Source organism: Eptatretus burgeri, chromosome 12 (assembly GCF_056783735.1).
Source record: "Eptatretus burgeri isolate ZD-2024b chromosome 12, Ebu_testis_v1, whole genome shotgun sequence".
Taxonomy (NCBI): Eukaryota; Metazoa; Chordata; class Myxini; order Myxiniformes; family Myxinidae; genus Eptatretus; species Eptatretus burgeri.
This window is the reverse complement of record NC_140972.1, coordinates 95,720,807-95,738,753: the sequence shown is the minus strand read 5'-3', so window position 1 is coordinate 95,738,753 and position 17,947 is coordinate 95,720,807. Positions and strand designations below refer to the sequence as shown.

General features: G+C 44.4%; 1 protein-coding gene across 1 annotated transcript in view; it reads left to right on the top strand.

Annotated features, from left to right (window-relative positions):
* LOC147016187 (uncharacterized) overlaps window positions 1–17,947 on the top strand; it is a 140,602-nt gene that overhangs the window by 104,495 nt on the left and 18,160 nt on the right. Inside the window, exon 6 of the mRNA XM_085848975.1 lies at window positions 5,792–5,887. Within this exon, the coding sequence (XP_085705101.1) occupies window positions 5,792–5,887 (96 nt within the window). The remainder of the gene's footprint in view (window positions 1–5,791; window positions 5,888–17,947) is intronic.

Here is a 17,947-nt window from a genome sequence, read left to right as displayed (position 1 = left end):
ATTAAGAGGGAACGGACGTGGGAATGGAGATGTGGGAAGACAGTTCCACCAATCCGGTCTCCATCATATTCACCCACACAACAGTACTAATACTACTACTACTACTACTACTACTACTACTACTACTACTACTACTACTACTACTACTACTACTACTACTACTACTACTACCACGACTTCTAATAGTATTCCCATCTTCTTGTGAGGTCAGTCCGGTAAACATATTGGCCCAAGTATTTGATGAACCAGCTGGCCAGGCCTGACATTCGACTGAAGGTGACAGGAATTTACAAATTTTTCATGATCACTCACCTACTCTTCAACAAATACATCGTGGGGTCTTTAGCATCCAGCAGGTAATGTTAGCAGACTGGACACCCGGCTTAACATCCATCCGAGAGATGGCACACCTTCTGGTGTGTTCCTTCCTGGAAAAGACCAGATGGGGATTTTACAGTCGAGTCGGAAATGGAATCTGGACTAGACAGCTCGAGGTTAAGTGTGCTGCCTCTACACCATCCTGTCGGACAACAGCGATATAACACTCCTTCCAACAAGTACAATGACTTGACGCAAGGCAAGCCAAAGGGGTATTGAGGGAACATAAAGACTGTTCCTCCAGTAATCGTTTAAATAAAGCAATTGGTGAAACAAAATCACGAGTTATCGCTTTATTAAAAAATAAAATTTTAGTCATTCTCTTGGTAAAAAATTGTGAGTTATCATGTTAATACAAACTTCATCATTAAACTCACTGATGGAGACAATGAGTGGATACCAAGCAGATGAATTGAAACAACATGTCACAGGTATGAAAGGTGAATAACGATTATCATAACACAATGACAGTAAAATTATCAACTGATTCAAAAGGTAAATACAGATGATGGTCAAAAGAGCGAAAAGGTGACATGAGTAAGGATCGCAAGATGCTGATTACTGGGATTTATTGAGATAAATGGGTTCTTGAGGAGTGGATTGTATCCCCAAGTACAACACTATCTCTGTATACCATCCACTGTACACTTTTCATCCTCGCACACGTTTCCATAACTTCCGTCATGGTCGACAAGTTAAAGCAGCAATTTCGGTGCAAGTGGCATCGTAGCCCCAATAACCTTATACAGGCCCCAACGACCCCATCACAGAAGTTCAATTTAGACACAGAAGCTGTGGGATAAAGTCAGAACGTCTCATCACGTTCTCGCCAAAAAGGCAGAAATGCGAGGAGGGCATCAGGTGAACCCTGCAGCATGAAGCATTTATGATTGTTCGAGGCAACACCGTGGTGAGTACTATGGTGGTTTGCGGAACATCTGCGGTGGTTTTGGCAGCAGAGTATCGAGGATTCGGCTGGTATTAGCTGTTGTTAGATGACAGTGTGTTGAGTGATGCAGAGAGTGACACCATTTGTATACAAATAACTTTGACTTGGTAGGAATAGCAGGTTATTTACTTAATTCCACTGTGAGGGATGTAGAGGGGGTGGGGGAAGGAGGGGGTGGGGGGGCGGTGGTGAGAAATTGAGGAGGAGAACAGTGAGGTAGGCACAGGGACATGGTGATATATATTTGCCGTCGTCATTTGTTTTATATGGTCTCAAGAGAGTTGTTGGGTGTGACCTAAATAAACATCAACAGCACATCCATGTTTTGACAAGACTATCTCACAGATGTCACAATCACTACATTTGAATACAACCATCTTTGCATACTTAAACAACTGACCATACCAACAGACCCCTACCTTATGACAATCCAAAATCTTCTCTTCTTTTCTCTTAGACTGTGCCCCCTTGTCCTGTCTCCATCCATTCTGGCTGAATAATTCTTCTGTACATATTTTGTCTCGATCCTTCATTATCATAAACATCTCGATCAGATCCCCTCAAAATCACCTCCTTTCTCATGTATAAAGTCTCTACTCCTTCACCACTCCTCATCGCTTAGTATAGGTTGGCCCAAAATTGATCTAGTAGTCCTTTGCTGTTCCATCTATATGACAGGTCCAGGTAGTGGACGGAAAAAAAAATGGAAACACCCTGGTACATGGGCCGTACAACATATATGCAAAATATGGGGCCGCCACACATACGTAACCGGTGCATGAAATATGCATATCTCTTCCCGGCGGTCCTCTCGTTATGTGTGTATGTATGTATATATATATATATATATATATATATATATATATATATATATATATATATATATATATATATATATGTATTTGGGCCGTGGCTCGAGTTTGGTATTAAGAGCAAACATGGCTACAAGAGCAGACCTCACTGGCTTTGAACAGGGTATAATTGTTGATGCACATTTGGCAGGTGCTTCATTGACAAAGGCTGCTGAAATCGCTAACGTGTCACGAGAAACTGTCTCGAAGGTGATGTCAGCCTGGGGAAAAGAAGGAAAGGCCTCATTGAAGGGCAACAGTGGGTGGAAGCGCATACTTGGCAAGCTTGATGTATCGACATTAGGCCAGACTGTGAGGCAAAACAGGAGAGCAATGGTGGACAAACTGTGTGTTCAGCGTAGGTCATGAGCATCCTTTGTCATCAAAAATGGTCAGAAGGGAACTCCACAAGTCGGGATACCATAGCCGGGTTGCTTCACACAAACCACTCATAACACTCAGAAACATCCGTTTGCGGGTCCAGTGGTGCAAGGAGCATAGGCAATGGACTGCCGAGAAGTGGCGCAATGTGACATGGTCTGATGAGTCGGCCTTCACCATGTTCTCAACAAATGATTGTGTGCATGTGTGGTGAGATGTGCACCAAAACCAGGGAGCTCTTCAGCCCCAAGTGCCTGGTTCCAACAGTAAAAGGTTCTGGCAGTTCCATAATGGTACGAGGTGAGTTTTTCTGGTATTGGTCAGGTCATTCCATTTTAAGGCAAGGTTGATGCAGAGCACTATGTTACAATCTTGAGCGATGATCTGCATCCCATGATGCAGCATTTCTTCCCTGCTCGGAAGGGAGTCTTTCAGGACACCAATGCTCCAGTCCACAGGGCATGTCTTGTCACCGGGTGGTTTGAGGAGCACAAGGACGAAGTATCCCATCTTTCATGGCCCTCCAAATTTCCGGACCTCAAACCCATAGAGCATTTGTGGGACTGTCTGAAGAGGCGCCGAAGACAGTGGTTTTCACCTCCATCACATAGATTTGAATTGGAGGAATTCCTTGTTGAAGAATGATGCCACATTCCTGCAGAATGGTTCCCGACCCTTGTTGATTCCATGCCACGTCGTATCTATGCCATCTTAGATGCGGGTGGTAGCCCAACATCCTACCAATAACATTCTGTTGGTGTTTCCATTTTGTTTGTGTCCACTACCTGTATGCCTTCCTCAGATGTTTACCAAAACTGAACAAATACTCCAGATGAGACCTCACTAAATTCTGATACAGAGTGAACAATCCTCTTATAATTTTTTTTTTTTGTATACCTTGGTCGAGGCTCGTATGAGAGCTAACACACAACTCACAGCAATGAGACATGAGACAAGAGGGGCGGGAGTGGAAGGGACAAAACATTGGGGAACAGACATATTAGGTGAACTGTGGAAGGGAGAGGGATGGGGATGGGACGGGGAACATGGCGAAGAGAAGATGGACATTACAGGGACTTTCAGGAAGGAAAGCAGGAGAATTGAAGGAAGTGGGCTTGGGTGGATTATCGGGGGTAGAAAAGATCGAGGATTTGGATGGGGGAAGATAAGAGGTCGTGGTGAACAGCTGTTTTGAAAGCCTGGAGGGAAGAATGGGAAAGAATAGAGTGAGGAAGTTTATTCCAAAGGCGGAAAAAAAGAGGAATGAAAGAGTGAAGATGAGCAGTGATTCGTGATTTTGGTAGTTTTACCAGAAGGGGGTTGTTGGCGGACCTTGAGCGCCCTGTGGAAATGTGGTGGGGACAAATCCCAGAGAGAGCAGGGGGGGCAAGGCTGGAGAGGAGTCGGTAGAAGACAGAAAGACCACCGACCAACCTGCGGTGATTGAGTGAGAGGCCCAAAGACTCAGCTTCATTGCGGGAGATGCCAATGATCTTAAATGCCCTGGTTTCGACAGCGTGAAGCCGAGAAAGGTGGGAGGCAGGAGCACCAGCCCAGAGGGGAGAGCAGTACTCCATCAGGCTACGGACAAAAGCTTTGTAAGTGGTCAGGAGCTCAAGAGGGCCGAGGAAGGACTTTGCACGACGGAGGATTCCCAGTCGGCGACTGGCTTTTGAGGTGAGGTTGGAAATGTGACTTTCCCAGGAAAGGTCATGGCAGATAGTGAGACCCAGAAGCTTGAAAGAAAAGACTTCTTCCAGAGGAAATTTAAAATTAACCTCCCTATGAATACAATCCAAAACCCTGTTTGCTTTATCTATAGCTGCTTGGTACTGTGCTGGTTGCCCGGTTCGAATCTGGCGAGTCTCCTCAAAGTGAAGTCAGCTGATTTGATGGCTCTGGGTCAGATCGCAGCCTTTGATCTCCGCTGTCCTGCTCATCATTTGAACCACAGAGCCAGCAAAGTCCTATGCCAATAGGTGATCATGTGACTGATCTGATGAGGTCGTGCAAACCTATGTCACATGATGTGATCTTGTCTGACGGTACAGAGACCGCGACCAATCCACCCTGAACGTGATTTAAAAAAACGATCAGATTAAGCCACCACGACAAACAGAATGCACCTGAGACAAGTCTTGTTTATTATCAACTCACACATATAACCTGTCGCTTCGCTGATGGGAATATTAAGAGGGAGAGAGAGAGAGAGAGAGAGAGAGAGAGAGAGAGAGAGAGAGAGAGAGAGAGAGAGAGAGAGAGAGAGAGAGAGAGAGAGAGAGAGAGAGAGAGAGAGAGAGAGAGAGAGAGAGAGAGAGGAGGGAGGGAGGGTGATAGGAGAGGTGGGAGAGAGTTTGGGAGGAGGTAAGCATGAGGGGAAGGGGTTCTGGACTTGTGTTTGGTTGGGAGACTTGAAGGAGAAATGGGGGGGAAGGGTTCTTGAGTTGCGTTTGGTGGTGGGACTTGTGACGGGGAGCGGGGCGGGGGGGGGGGGAGAATAGTATAGGATTGAATAAAATGGGGAACATTAAAACAGAGCATGCGGAGATCACCCGGAGATGTCCATTTTGGGGGGGGGGTGGAGAGTGGAGGAGGTGTGAGGGGAGGGGAAGGGAAGGCAATGTGAGGGGAGGTGGAGGGAAGGGCAATAAAATGTGCCCAAGCAGCACCATTTTTTTATCTGCTGGGTTCTATATAATACTTGGCAGGAGCATTTAAAACCCATGTGATCCACCTGGTAAAGGTAAAGGCATGCATGCTCACACATGCAGTGACCTTTGCACTCCTCCGGTTGGCTCACTCCGAATCTAATTCTTACTTGCTACACTCTGGGGAAGCCATTTTACATTGAAAACTAAATCGTCAGTTGTCAGTAGTCCCCTTAACAGAGGTGGAGGGGTGGGAAAGTGAGAAAGGGGTGAGAGGGGGTGGGGGAGTGAGGGAGTTTAAATGGGGAAGGGGAGAGGGGGGAATTCTGGCAGATGCGAGTCCAGGTTAACGTCCATCCGAGGGATGGCAGGCACATTGATTATCAGACTGCCTGTGGAACACTGGGATGACAGTTTACAGCTGGGTTAGGATACAAACCCTGGCTAGACAACTTAGAGTGAGCGTGCGTACCTCTCAGCTATCCTGCTGTGATGTGGTGATTCATTGCTTTGTAACAACTCCAACATTTTGGTTTTTTTCTCATTGTAATCATTTAATTTGTTTTGGCTTCCTATCTCGGCAGATGTCCACACGGAGAACCACGCCATGTTATCGTCATGGAAGCTTGTCCAGATCAAAGCTTGAAGAGTGCTCCAAGCAAGCACTCTGAACAAAACAGGTGAAGAAACTATTAAAAAGGAAAAGATTAATTTGTTTTATATGTATCAATCTATGTCGAAGTGATGGGTCAAAAATTGAAAGAAGATAACACAAAAAGGGGAAACGTCAAAACAAAATTTCACATTTTCAGCAAACGAGACAACGCGTGGATTAACACAGACGAGATAGGGCCTGAACTTTGTTCAAGTCGATTGATATTCAGTGACAGTGTAAATACTTTTGCCATGCGGGGTCACAGCTTTGAAACAAACAACCAAGCAGCTTGTACAGCACTTTCCAAGTGGCTTGAGCACTCGAGCAAGCACTACAACACAACAGTTGATAAGGAACAGTTGGCTTGGTTAGCGATTAGCGATCGCCGATCTGTCATATACACACCATGCCCAGAATGTCAAGCAATGTCCGAATTGGACAAATGAACACTTCTTTTTTTTAACATTCGGAACTGCTGCTAAGTTCAATTCCAGAGTTTACATTTTAAAATTCACCTGAGATTCTCAAGGTAATGGCATGTGCGGAAATGAAATAAAGCCACCAGTGGTGGTGTCTCCAGGCATTTATAAGCATTGCAATGGACCCAGCAATTTGTAGGTATGATGAACAGGCATTCGATAATATGAGTGAGGAAAGTGGAAAAAAAAACAAAAAACTTTATCCTTAACAAATTGTTGCGGCCTATTCCAAATCAAGGCATTGCTTCCGAGGCCAAAAAAACGAGGTGAATTAAGACCCCAGCGAAGTGACCAAGGATGAGCCTTGATGAAGGATATAATTAAATATGGCCGTTAATTCTCTTCAAAAGGGGTGTTTTAATTAACCCAAACACCCAATGATCAGTCATGCACTTCCTTGGAGTTCCCTTGGTGTGCATGCAAAGTTTCAGGCTGCTAGGTTTCATGGCTTTGGGGTTATGGAGGAGACACACACACACTGACTGGCTGAATGATTGACTGTCACACACTGACATTTATTATTGTTATAGATAAAGCACTGGTAGGGAACAGAAAGAGCGATCACAAATTAGTCACACAATAAATCAATAATAAGCCCCTTTGCCATCTAACCAATACGTGCCCACAAACCAATTATCAAATGAACGGGAACCTTAATGATCTCTTGCCTCAGGACTTGTTGGCATGGAGTAGGGGGAGAGTCATGACAGGCTGTGCCCAGTGGGACACAGCTGGCACAGATACAGGATGGCAATAACACAGTCATAGCCAAGCCCGATGTGAGGTGCGAGAGTGGAGGCATGCCTGGCTGGGGTTGTTGGGGAGGCGAGGGGGGGGGGGGTGCATCACGCCACAGCTCGGTAGATTGTTCGTCGCCTCTCTGTTGTCGGACCAAAGCATCTGCATTGTTTCAACACTGCATCCCTTTATCCCCTCGGGCTTGCACATTATCCGTGATGAATCACGTCCCTCCCATCTCGCTTGCTGTTGGGCCGCCACTCGGCCTGATGGGCGAAACGACCCCCTCCGAGCTCTCACCCACGGGGTGACTCACGGCTACTGTTCAGCCCGGCCTGACGGATAGGATTTCCCGCCTAAACTTGTGCGTGAAGGCCTACCAGATGCTAAAAAATAACATTTAAGACTGATAATAGAGGGTAGAAGCATTCAATGTAGGCTCACAGGGATGAGGATTTTTAGACACAAACATGAGGGTAGGTTTGACATCTCTATCTAAACACAAAAGCATCTCATATCCAATATCACATTTAATTACTTTTATGCTTATCCTAAACACTCAACAAGGAAATAACTATATTAAGCATTTATTAACTCCGTGGAGTCATTTCCACAATATTACCACCCTCAGAAGATTGCCCTTTGCATTATATTGGTTCACGAAAAAATATTTTCACGAAAAAAATAATTGGTTCACGAAAAAATATTTTCACGAAAAAAATGTGACCACTATATTCGTTATTGTTGTGTGTCTGTCTGTCTGTCTATCTGTATGCCTGTCTGTCTGTCTGTCCCGAGTATAGCTCCGTGGGTTTTCATCCGATCCTGATAAAATTTTGGTGGGAGGTTTATATCATGATCTTGTTGTGTTTTCCTGAGAATGGGCGGAGCCACACCCAAAAAACATGTGTTTTTATGGGGTAGCCGATTTCAATTTGCATCTTCTCCGAGGGGGTTGTCGAATCTGACAGGAGTTTCGGTATTTGGTTAGCCCGATGGCACTTACATAGCCCCACAGAGCTCGATTTTTCATTTTCATCCCAAGGTCAAGGTCACGAACTTAGAAAATTGCAAATTTTGACATAAAAAATTATCTTCTCCGAGGGGTTCGTCAAATCTGGCAGGGGTTTCGGTATTTGGTTAGCCCAATGGCACCTGCATAGCCCCACAGAGCTCGATTTTTCATTTTCGTCACAAGGTCAAGGTCACAAGGTCACAAACTTAGAAAATTGCGAATTGTGTTTTTAGGGGGTAGCTGATTTCAATTTGCATCTTCTCCTAGGGGGTTTGTCGAATCTGGCTGGGGTTTCGGTATTTGGTTAGCCCAATGGCACCTGCATAGCCCCACGGAGCTTGATTTTTCATTTTCATCCCAAGGTCAAGGTCACAAGGTCAGAAACTTAGAAAATTGCAAATTTTGACATAAAAATTTCTTCTCCGAGGGGTTTGTCGAATCTGGCAGGGGTTTCGGTATTTGGTTAGCCCAATGGCACCTGCATAGCCCCACGGAGCTCGATTTTTCATTTTCGTCCCAAGGTCAAGGTCACAAGGTCACGAACTTAGAAAATTGCGAATTGTGTTTTTAGGGGTAGCCGATTTCAATTTGCATCTTCTCCTAGGGGGTTTGTCGAATCTGGCAGGGGTTTTGGTATTTGGTTAGCCTGGTGGCACCTGCATAGCCCCACAGAGCTCGATTTTTCATTTTCGTCCCAAGGTCAAGGTCACAAGGTCACGAACTTAGAAAATTTCTAATTTTGACATAAAAATCATACGACCGCCCAAACTTTGAGAGTTCGGATGACAATATTTTTTATGCATAATCTTGAGGTCATTCCCCACCTAAAGTCTTGAAACCATTTTGCTCTATCTCGAACACCTTGCCCATGGCGCCCCCTTCAAGTTTGTTTTTACGCTGATTTCATCAAAGTATGGATAATCCGAGGAGTGCGAAATGCCATATAGCCTATATGACGTTATATTGTTCCTGGAATGTTCCAGAGGAAGTTTTGCACCAAAGGTCATAATCCTTGACCTTTGACCTTTAAAGTTCACAAAGGTCAAATTTTCAAAGTTGTGGGAATCGAACCGGGTTTTTGACCTTCTTCGACGAACTAACTCCAATAAGCTATCGCACGTATCCTGTTTCCTTATTTTAATGTCCACAACATTGTTTTGTGACCTTTAAAGGTTATGCAAAGGTCAAATTTTAAAAGTTGTTGAACGAAACCGGGTTTTCGACAATTTGCAGCTAATAACCTGTCAATTGTACCACATCATGTTGATCATTTTTATAACTTGGTCAAACATTATCACATTGTCTCATCCTTGACTTCTGAAACAATCGACATCGTCAAATACCGCTCGTGAACCATCGTCGTCTTCACACTTGTAATCTCTATTTTCATTATTCTTTCCCATCGCCAGCACCTTCAATTTATTTATGATAAACTGCAAATGCCATTCCTTCGGCCAAACTTTAAAAATAAGTATACTTTCATTAATCAGATCCCCCTCCCCCAGCCCCACCTTCTGATTGTGACGAATATACAATGCTGCTTCCAGTGTGCTGTGAAAGGCACGCACAGTACGGCAGTGATGATTGTGAGGTTGTTGTCAAGACCTAGGTTTCATTGAAACTGCACTCTGATGGTTCGGTAATGATGACACTGCTCAGGATCTGCTTCCATGACATCCGCTTGTTATTGGTGTATTAACTGCAAGCTTTGGCTCAATGCCACCTTGACACGAACCTGAAATTGCAATGTTCCCAAAGGCGATGGTTTGCTCGACACGACTATAATGCGAGCACCGTGCGAGTACTCACGCAATGAGACCAAAAAATGCTTTTCCATCATTTCAGATTCAAAAAAAACCACAACGTCTGTATTTTCATTGTTCCACTAAAATGTTCTTTACGAATGTGTGTCCCTTTTAGGTGTCACCTATTTATTATGTACGTACATATATAAAAATTTTGACCACATCTTAAGGCCCTACAACCTTCCTGTGAAGGTAACATATACAGTAGATAGTCCCTAATTGTGCCTGCATGGAATATTTTTATGGTGGAGGTGGAGGAATACTGTCATCGTAGAGGGTGTGCATGCAATGTCGCCTCAACCTTGGCTGTCGTATAAGAGTTGTTGATATGTTTGACCGGTGGTCATCTTCGATTGAGTTTGGACATCATTTGAATTCTGACGGCTATTTCACCACGCAGAATGCGCAACAACCATTCACTCACCACAACATGCACAACCGATGGTGCTGCTCCTTTCAGCCAGAATACCTATGACCACAAGCGGTCTCTGGATGGCTTTGCTGAGCATATTCAACGTGAACGTCTCCTGTTTGCCAATGTTGAAGTGTACTTGTTTTACTCACGTGACAGTTTTGCCCTAATGTTCAGTCTTGAAGTCTTGGTGTCTGCCTGACTCTCTTCTTGTCTGTTCAACTTTGGGGGTGTATAATCATGCTATGATTGTGGGACACATGTGAACCAAACTTTGGAGACTCCTCAATTGTTTTTGTCGATTCATTCTTCCAGCAGCCAAACAGGACACCAGTGACAAATATTCCAACCACTGATTAGAAGCACGCCAGTGTGTGAAAGAGGGGGTGACCCTCGAAGCTTCTGGTTGACCACCGAGGCACTTCTGGTACGAAAGCAGATCAAAGTGGAGAGAGAAAGTGAGTGAGACTGTTGGTTTGATCTAAGAAGATGTATTGAGACTCAATCAGGTGAACAGAACATTCGGAGTAGTTGTATAACTTTTGACGAAGATGAATTCGTGGTTGAATGGCTTCTGCTGGAGAGCGATGCCTGCTCTGCAAGCTTCACTCAGGTCGTGTATTGTGCTCAGCCTGTTTCGCTAATTTGACGTCACTGTGTTCATGCTGCACATTTACATCGAGACCGGGTTCTCAAGACCCTCTGCTGCCTGTATTCTTCAACTCTCAACGAACGCTTGCCTGGGTTGCGCACAAACCTTGAGATGTAAATGCAAACCATCAGTCCCTCCTTTGCACTCAGGTGCTTGCATCCGGAGCAATGTAAGTTTCTCATGGGTACTGTGGAATAAACTCTAACAACTTTATTCCACCTTTACCCCCTCAGTGTTTGGTGTAGTTGGCTATTGGTGTCCGTACACTGGTTTGGTGTAGAGTTGAGAAACATGTCCCAGCTAAAGGTTATACCCTAGATTCCTGAAATGTACATGTTCATTTGATTCATGCTCCCCGAATCATGTCTTCTGTGTCGAACCACACACGAGGTGGATGTACAAACTGACCTGGCTCCAAACATTGACACTTTCACTGAGTTCTCAGAACTTCATAGATTGTACATGTTTTCACCTGATCCAGATTCTCATCTGATGACGCTGGTGTTGTTACTGAGATATTAGATAATAAATCTTGTGGTTTCTATGTCCTACAAAATGAGCAAGACCATCATCCTGTTAACTCGTACATCTCCCGCATGTAAGGATTGATCCACCTTAGCCATGCAAAGTACCGTTAGATTACTCTGTTGATCGAGGTCACCAAAGAGTCAAAACAACTGGACATTCCTTGAGACTTGTTCAGAACGAACTGGTCTATTCGGCCTCCATAAAGCTCCCAGGCTCATGGCAAGACTGAACAACCGCCTCCGTTTATAACACCTTAGCAAGAGACTCAGAGACGTAGAACATATAATTATGGGCGTAAATGGACAGTTATGGACACAGCACAACAGATTGCAAATAATTGTTTAGATCTTAGCAAATTGAACATCTGTGGATTCATCAAGACCAGTATAATGAAGATCATTACCTTAAAAAAAAGAAAAAAGCGACTGAAAGAGGTTCAGAAAATCGTTCGCAGATTAATTGGAAGAGGATGCATGATCAAAAGGAATTCCCAATCCAGCACATGGAACCCATTGTGGATATGATTTACAATACAACGTACAAAGAAAAATCTAAAGATAATAGGAGAAGGAACAATGACATTATCAAAATTATATTTCATAACTAAGGGGTAGAAATGTTCAATATAGAGAAAATACCGCAACAGATGTGGAGTTTACCCCTAGAAACAGCGAATCACCACGGGTTGTGTACACTTTACAAAGTGCAATAAGGGGAATCCTCTTAAAGTGTATGGAAAATACAATCTATAGATGTAGAGGAATGGATGGATAGCACACATCCTTGTAATTGTGAACATTCCAGAATTAAAGATTCACATCATAAACACATCATCGCAAAAGAATGAAAGATAAAAAAAAACTTGTTCGAATTGCGAACATACCCCATGGGAGTTCATTCGTACAACTCTCAGGTGAGCGAGAGCACAGACGACGGATAGTTTTGAAATTTGCTAAGATTTTCATCGCTTCAGAAAAAGAAACCAGAACACCTCACATGAGTGAGGCTCGTTTCATATCATCATTTGCAACTTTATTTTGCGTTGGGCATCGCCCAGCGCGTTTGATTATTTTTTTTTTTAAATAACAACTTTAATAAAATGGGCCGAAAGGGCCGTTTCTCAGCCCAAAGGGCCGGAATCGCACTATGGGCTCAGATAATGCCTGGGGAATGGTCTCTAGAATATACCTGTCAAGTTTGGTTCGGTTCTGTCCACTAATAACCGAGAAATAACAATTTTAAGAAAATGGGCCAAAATGGGCTGTTCCTCGGCCCGAAGGGCCGCAATCCGTAGCCTGATGGAGTACTGCTCTCCCCTCTGGGCTGGTGCTCCTGCCTCCCACCTTTCTCGGCTTCACGCTGTCGAAACCAGGGCATTTAAGATCATCGGCATCTCCCGCAATGAAGCTGAGTCTTTGGGCCTCTCACTCAATCACCGCAGGTTGGTCGGTGGTCTTTCTGTCTTCTACCGACTCCTCTCCAGCCTTGCCCCCCCTGCTCTCTCTGCGATTTGTCCCCACCACATTTCCACAGGGCGCTCAAGATCTGCCAACAACCCCCTTCTGGTAAAACTACCAAAATCACGAATCACTGCTCATCTTCACTCTTTCATTCCTCTTTTTTCCCGCCTTTGGAATAAACTTCCTCACTCTATTCTTTCCCATTCTTCCCTCCAGGCTTTCAAAACAGCTGTTCACCACCACCTCTTATCTTCCCCCATCCAAATCCTCGATCTTTTCTACCTCCGATAATCCACCCAAGCCCTCTTCCTTCATTTCTCCTGCTTTCCTTCCTGAAAGTCCCTGAAATGTCCATCTTCTCTTCGCCATGTTCCCCGTCCCATCCCCATCCCTCTCCCTTCCACAGTTCACCTAATGTGTCTGTTCCCCACTGTTTTGTCCCTTCCACTCCCGCCCCTCTTGTCTCATGCCTCCTTGCTGTGAGTTGTGTGTTAGCTCTCATACGAGCCTCGACCAAGGTATAAAAAAAAAAAAATCGCACCTTAGGCTTAGTTAATGCCTGCACATATGTGTCTACTATATACCTGTCAATTTTCATCAAATTCTGTTCACGAATAATGGAGAAATAGACGTTCAAATGAACTGTACACAAGAAAAGAGAGAACGCGAGTGGCGTTTAGACCCCTTGGAGTGGAAGACCCCACGGGGTAAAAATTCTGCACGTCATGAACAAATGGAAGCAATAACACAGAGAGAAAAGGATTGACCGACGTAAAGCAACGGAGCTCAAAACAATAGGAATGAGTGAATGGATAAACACACAAATGGTTTATGGTGAGAGGTGGTGGAGAAGTACGAAAACAGGAGAGTAGATGATTCGGAAAGGAAAGTGCGAATACACAGGGTGGCCATAAAGTCTGGAAACATAGGCGGATATACATTATAAATGGATTATTGATATTACATTACAATACATGATATGTTCAATGACATTACATGACATGTTCAATGTGTTGTCCCTCATGAGAAATGCACAGTTCAATGTTCTGTGCAAAATTGCAATGAACGCGGTGCATTAATGCAGCATTTCCATACGACGGTCAGAATCATCCTCGGATAACTTTTGCAGGACTTGCATCTTGTACCGGGTGAAAGTTGTCCGCCTTGAAAATCTTTTGGAATTTCTTCAAAAATCTTCAAAATTTTCTTCGAAAAATCCAGGTCTTCAAAACAGTTGTTCACCACCATCTCATATTTCCCCCCATCCAAAACCATTATCTTTTCTACCCCCGTTAATCCACCCCAAACCCACCTCCTTCAAATTCCCTGCTTTCCTTCCTGAAAGTCCCTGTTGTGTATGGACCTGAATGTCCCTGCAGTGTCCATCTTATTTACCCTGTGTACCTTGCCCCATCCCTCTCCCTTCCACATCTCCTCATGTCTCTGTTCCCCACTGTTTTTTCCTTCCCTCTCCCTCTCCTCCCCCCTCCCCCCTTTATTGTCTCCTGCTCCCCTTGTTGTGCGTTCTGTGTGTTAGCTCTCATACGAGCCTCGACAGTGTATCCAAAAAAACAAAAATAGGGGCTATGTGACATCACAAAAATAGGGGCTATGTGACAAAAATAGGATGACAGGCTATGTGACATCACAATGAAAGGTTTGTATCTCTTGCCTGTTTTAAGTTGAGCGGCACTGTGATCAGTCACGTGACTACGTCGCACCACACTTTAAAGACGGCTGCCCCGCTCGACACACGTATGCAGCAGAGGACAGTTGTTGAATTTCTTACCGAAGAAGAAGTTCTTCCAGTGGATATTCATGGGCATATAAACAATGTGCACGGTGACTCTTCTTTTGATTTGAGCATGATTAGACATTGGGAAAAACGTTTGAAGAGCGAGCAAATCAACATCGATGACAAGCCTTGAAGTGGTCGGCCCGCATCTGCAGTGACACCGGAAACCAAGCGTTGGATTGATATGCTCATTTTAGTGCATCTCAGTTGACGGAGACAATGTGGAAAAATAACTTCATATCTGACACATATACATGTTCCCTCGAATTACGCTGTTCACGCGAAGCGAAGAGGTGGGATTAAGCAATCGGTTCACTTTGTCTGTCTGTCTGTCTGTCTGTCCTTCTGAAAACAAATGTCAGTTTATGATCAAAAAACAACTTATTTTGATCGAATGTTACATTTTGAACGTAAATTGGAAAACGAAGCTGCAGTTTAACGTACTTTGTGCTCTGAATTCATCCCGACTGCGCATGTGCAGAGATGATTGAGATAATGTTTTTACTCCATCCGCCTGCCTGGCAGTCAAACAAAATTTTTAAATCATTCCAAACAGGACACTAACTGTTTTTAAGGACGTCATAAAGGACACAAACAACAGGGATGAAGTAACTAATGTGATGCGGTAAATAATGGGGAAAAACAGATGGTGCATCAAGGGCGGTAAATTTCCGAACGTTCTATTTTTATTTTTTTCTGCAACCTTTAAAATCTACAGCTTCCTGTGGAACACAATTCGCCTTTTTGGCCTTTTCAAAACCCTTCCGTTTAGCAGTACTTGGACAAAATATTTCGACATTTTACATAAATAATAACCATCCCTTTCACGCCGTGAGGCACATCGGCTGCCGAGGCAGTTTCAGTTGGCTAATGAGTACAGTCCTGGATGAGTCACCACTCCAATGCAGGATGCTCAGATGGCTTATTACCCCCAGCAAGCTGGTACTCATTTGTCCGACCTCCGAAGGATGACAGGCTGAGTCAACCCACCTGGTGTTATTTTAATGGTTAAAAACACGGGTTCAAACACAAGACCCTAATATCTTAAGCCAGCGACCTGAGCGACCCTAACCGTTCCAGCAACGCCAGACTTCGACATTTTACATCATCGCAACCAATCAAATTTGCTGCTTGTGGACTCCACCTTCACCCATGTCCTTGTTTCTCAGGTGTTTTATGAACTCAGGTGTAAGGTGTTCTATGAACTCTCTCGTTTCCATTGCAATTGGAATTACATTTAGTGAGAGATAAGATGTGAGGGGTTAATTTCCTGCTGACTCGTGTTTTCGAGGTTTGTGATTAAGGTGGAGTTAAGTACAGGGATTGTAGAATTATCATCATTTATATAGCATCCTCGAAATGTTAATATCGCACTTTCGGAATAACCGTTCATGTTCGACAAACGATCCGAATTGTGAGGAAGAGACATGAATCTGTGTCTGTGTGTTTTTATATTCCGGTGCCATCGGTGGTTTCATTGGGTGCAAAACACACAGGAAGTGTACTGTATATGACAACTGGTATCGCTATTCCACAGCTTCTCTTGAGTTGGATCTAAATTTAAAATTGTTCTTCAAGGGACATCTGTGCTCGCCTCTCTGCTCCTGTGGTCAGATTAATTCCAGTGAACAAGCCGTGCAATTTCCTGCCAAGCCGTGCGTCCGATGCATACATCGTGGTGACGAGTTCACATCTGCTGCAGCCATCTCTGTCCCGGTTCGAAGATTTGTGCTAGACGATGGTGCATTTTCACCGTAAACGTTGGCTGGGCCTACTGGACATGTTGAGGGCTTTCTTGCAATTAAGAACCGGAAACATCACAGTGAAACCAAACGGACCCTCCATGCTCATTGTGGGAAAACTCATGCCAGGGTATGTCTGTGGACATCCACTGGACATTCATAATGGCAATGCTTCCATAACATATCTGGTTCCCTTGCAAGGAACTGTGACACAGCTGGAGGCCATTAGGTCCATCAAACCTGAACAATGTTTGCCAACATTTGGTTGTTTTTTAAGTGTTGAGCATCAAGCAAGGAAGCAGCACGCACCATTTTTAGTCTGGGATGACTCGGTCGGGGTTCGAACTACCAAACTCCAAGACTCAGAGCGGACGCTTGAACAACAATGCGATTCATTGTCTGAAGGTTGGTGATGTCTGTAGCCCCTTTCATGAGATGTTGGTCTGTGTGTTTGAAATATTTGCAATGCCTGCACATTAATGTTCTGATCCTAATGGAACCTGCTTGTTGTTATACATTGTCCTAAAATGTGAAATCCAACGAATAAGTGAATTGTGATTGTCCATAACTGGAAGGCAGACCGAAATCTCATTTTTGATGATTTCTCCTGATGTTTCGCCTCCTCGCCTGGCTGTTCGGTCGCGTACCCTGATACCTGACGACCAAGCGTAGTATAAACGGGCAGACCTTGCGGTCCTGATGAATGTGATCTTGTAGTGCCATCTGCAGGGCTACCGTACGGAGCATCACACGTCAAATACGACGTCAAAATGTGTCCTTTCACCTTCCCGTGACGCACGTCTCGTCGAAAAATCTTCTTTTGCTTTCACTTTACTAAACGCTTCACGTGATCTAACCAGCTCTTCCACCTGCACCAAGTATCGCTCATTGCAAAGACTATCCATCTTTTTCCATCACACCTGGTGGAGCTTGTGTGTTGTGTTGGGATGAATGTAATATGGGCCTGAGCCTGATAAAAGCCTGCCTGCAATGGCCTCGCAATATGTTGTGTTGAGAGTTTTCGATGGGATTCCTATTGGTTTACCATTGATTGTGTGGACTCTCTCTTGGTGTACAGAATGTGCATCGTGTTTGAAGGTGCAGGCCTAAGATTCTTCAGTGACGGTACATTCACAAGCTGTACAGACTTTGGGGCCTTGCAGCAAAGGGTCGTCTCGTCCCCCAGTTCCGAGCGCTCACATTAGCATGGAGAGCCTGACGGGGTGATGAAGTGCCGTGCTGATTTCACAGCTCAATGCAAGAGCTCGGATGTGCATCGACTTTTGTCGCACACTAAAGTCTTTGGAAAACCATCCTATTCATCAGGACGTATTGAACCCTTTCCTCATACTTACAAAGTATTGTGCGTCCCTGAAAGGCAACCGCAGTGTATAATGAGTGAAAATGGAGGCATGCAGCACATCACTATTTTTCTCCTGGTGAAATGGCAAATCAGTCA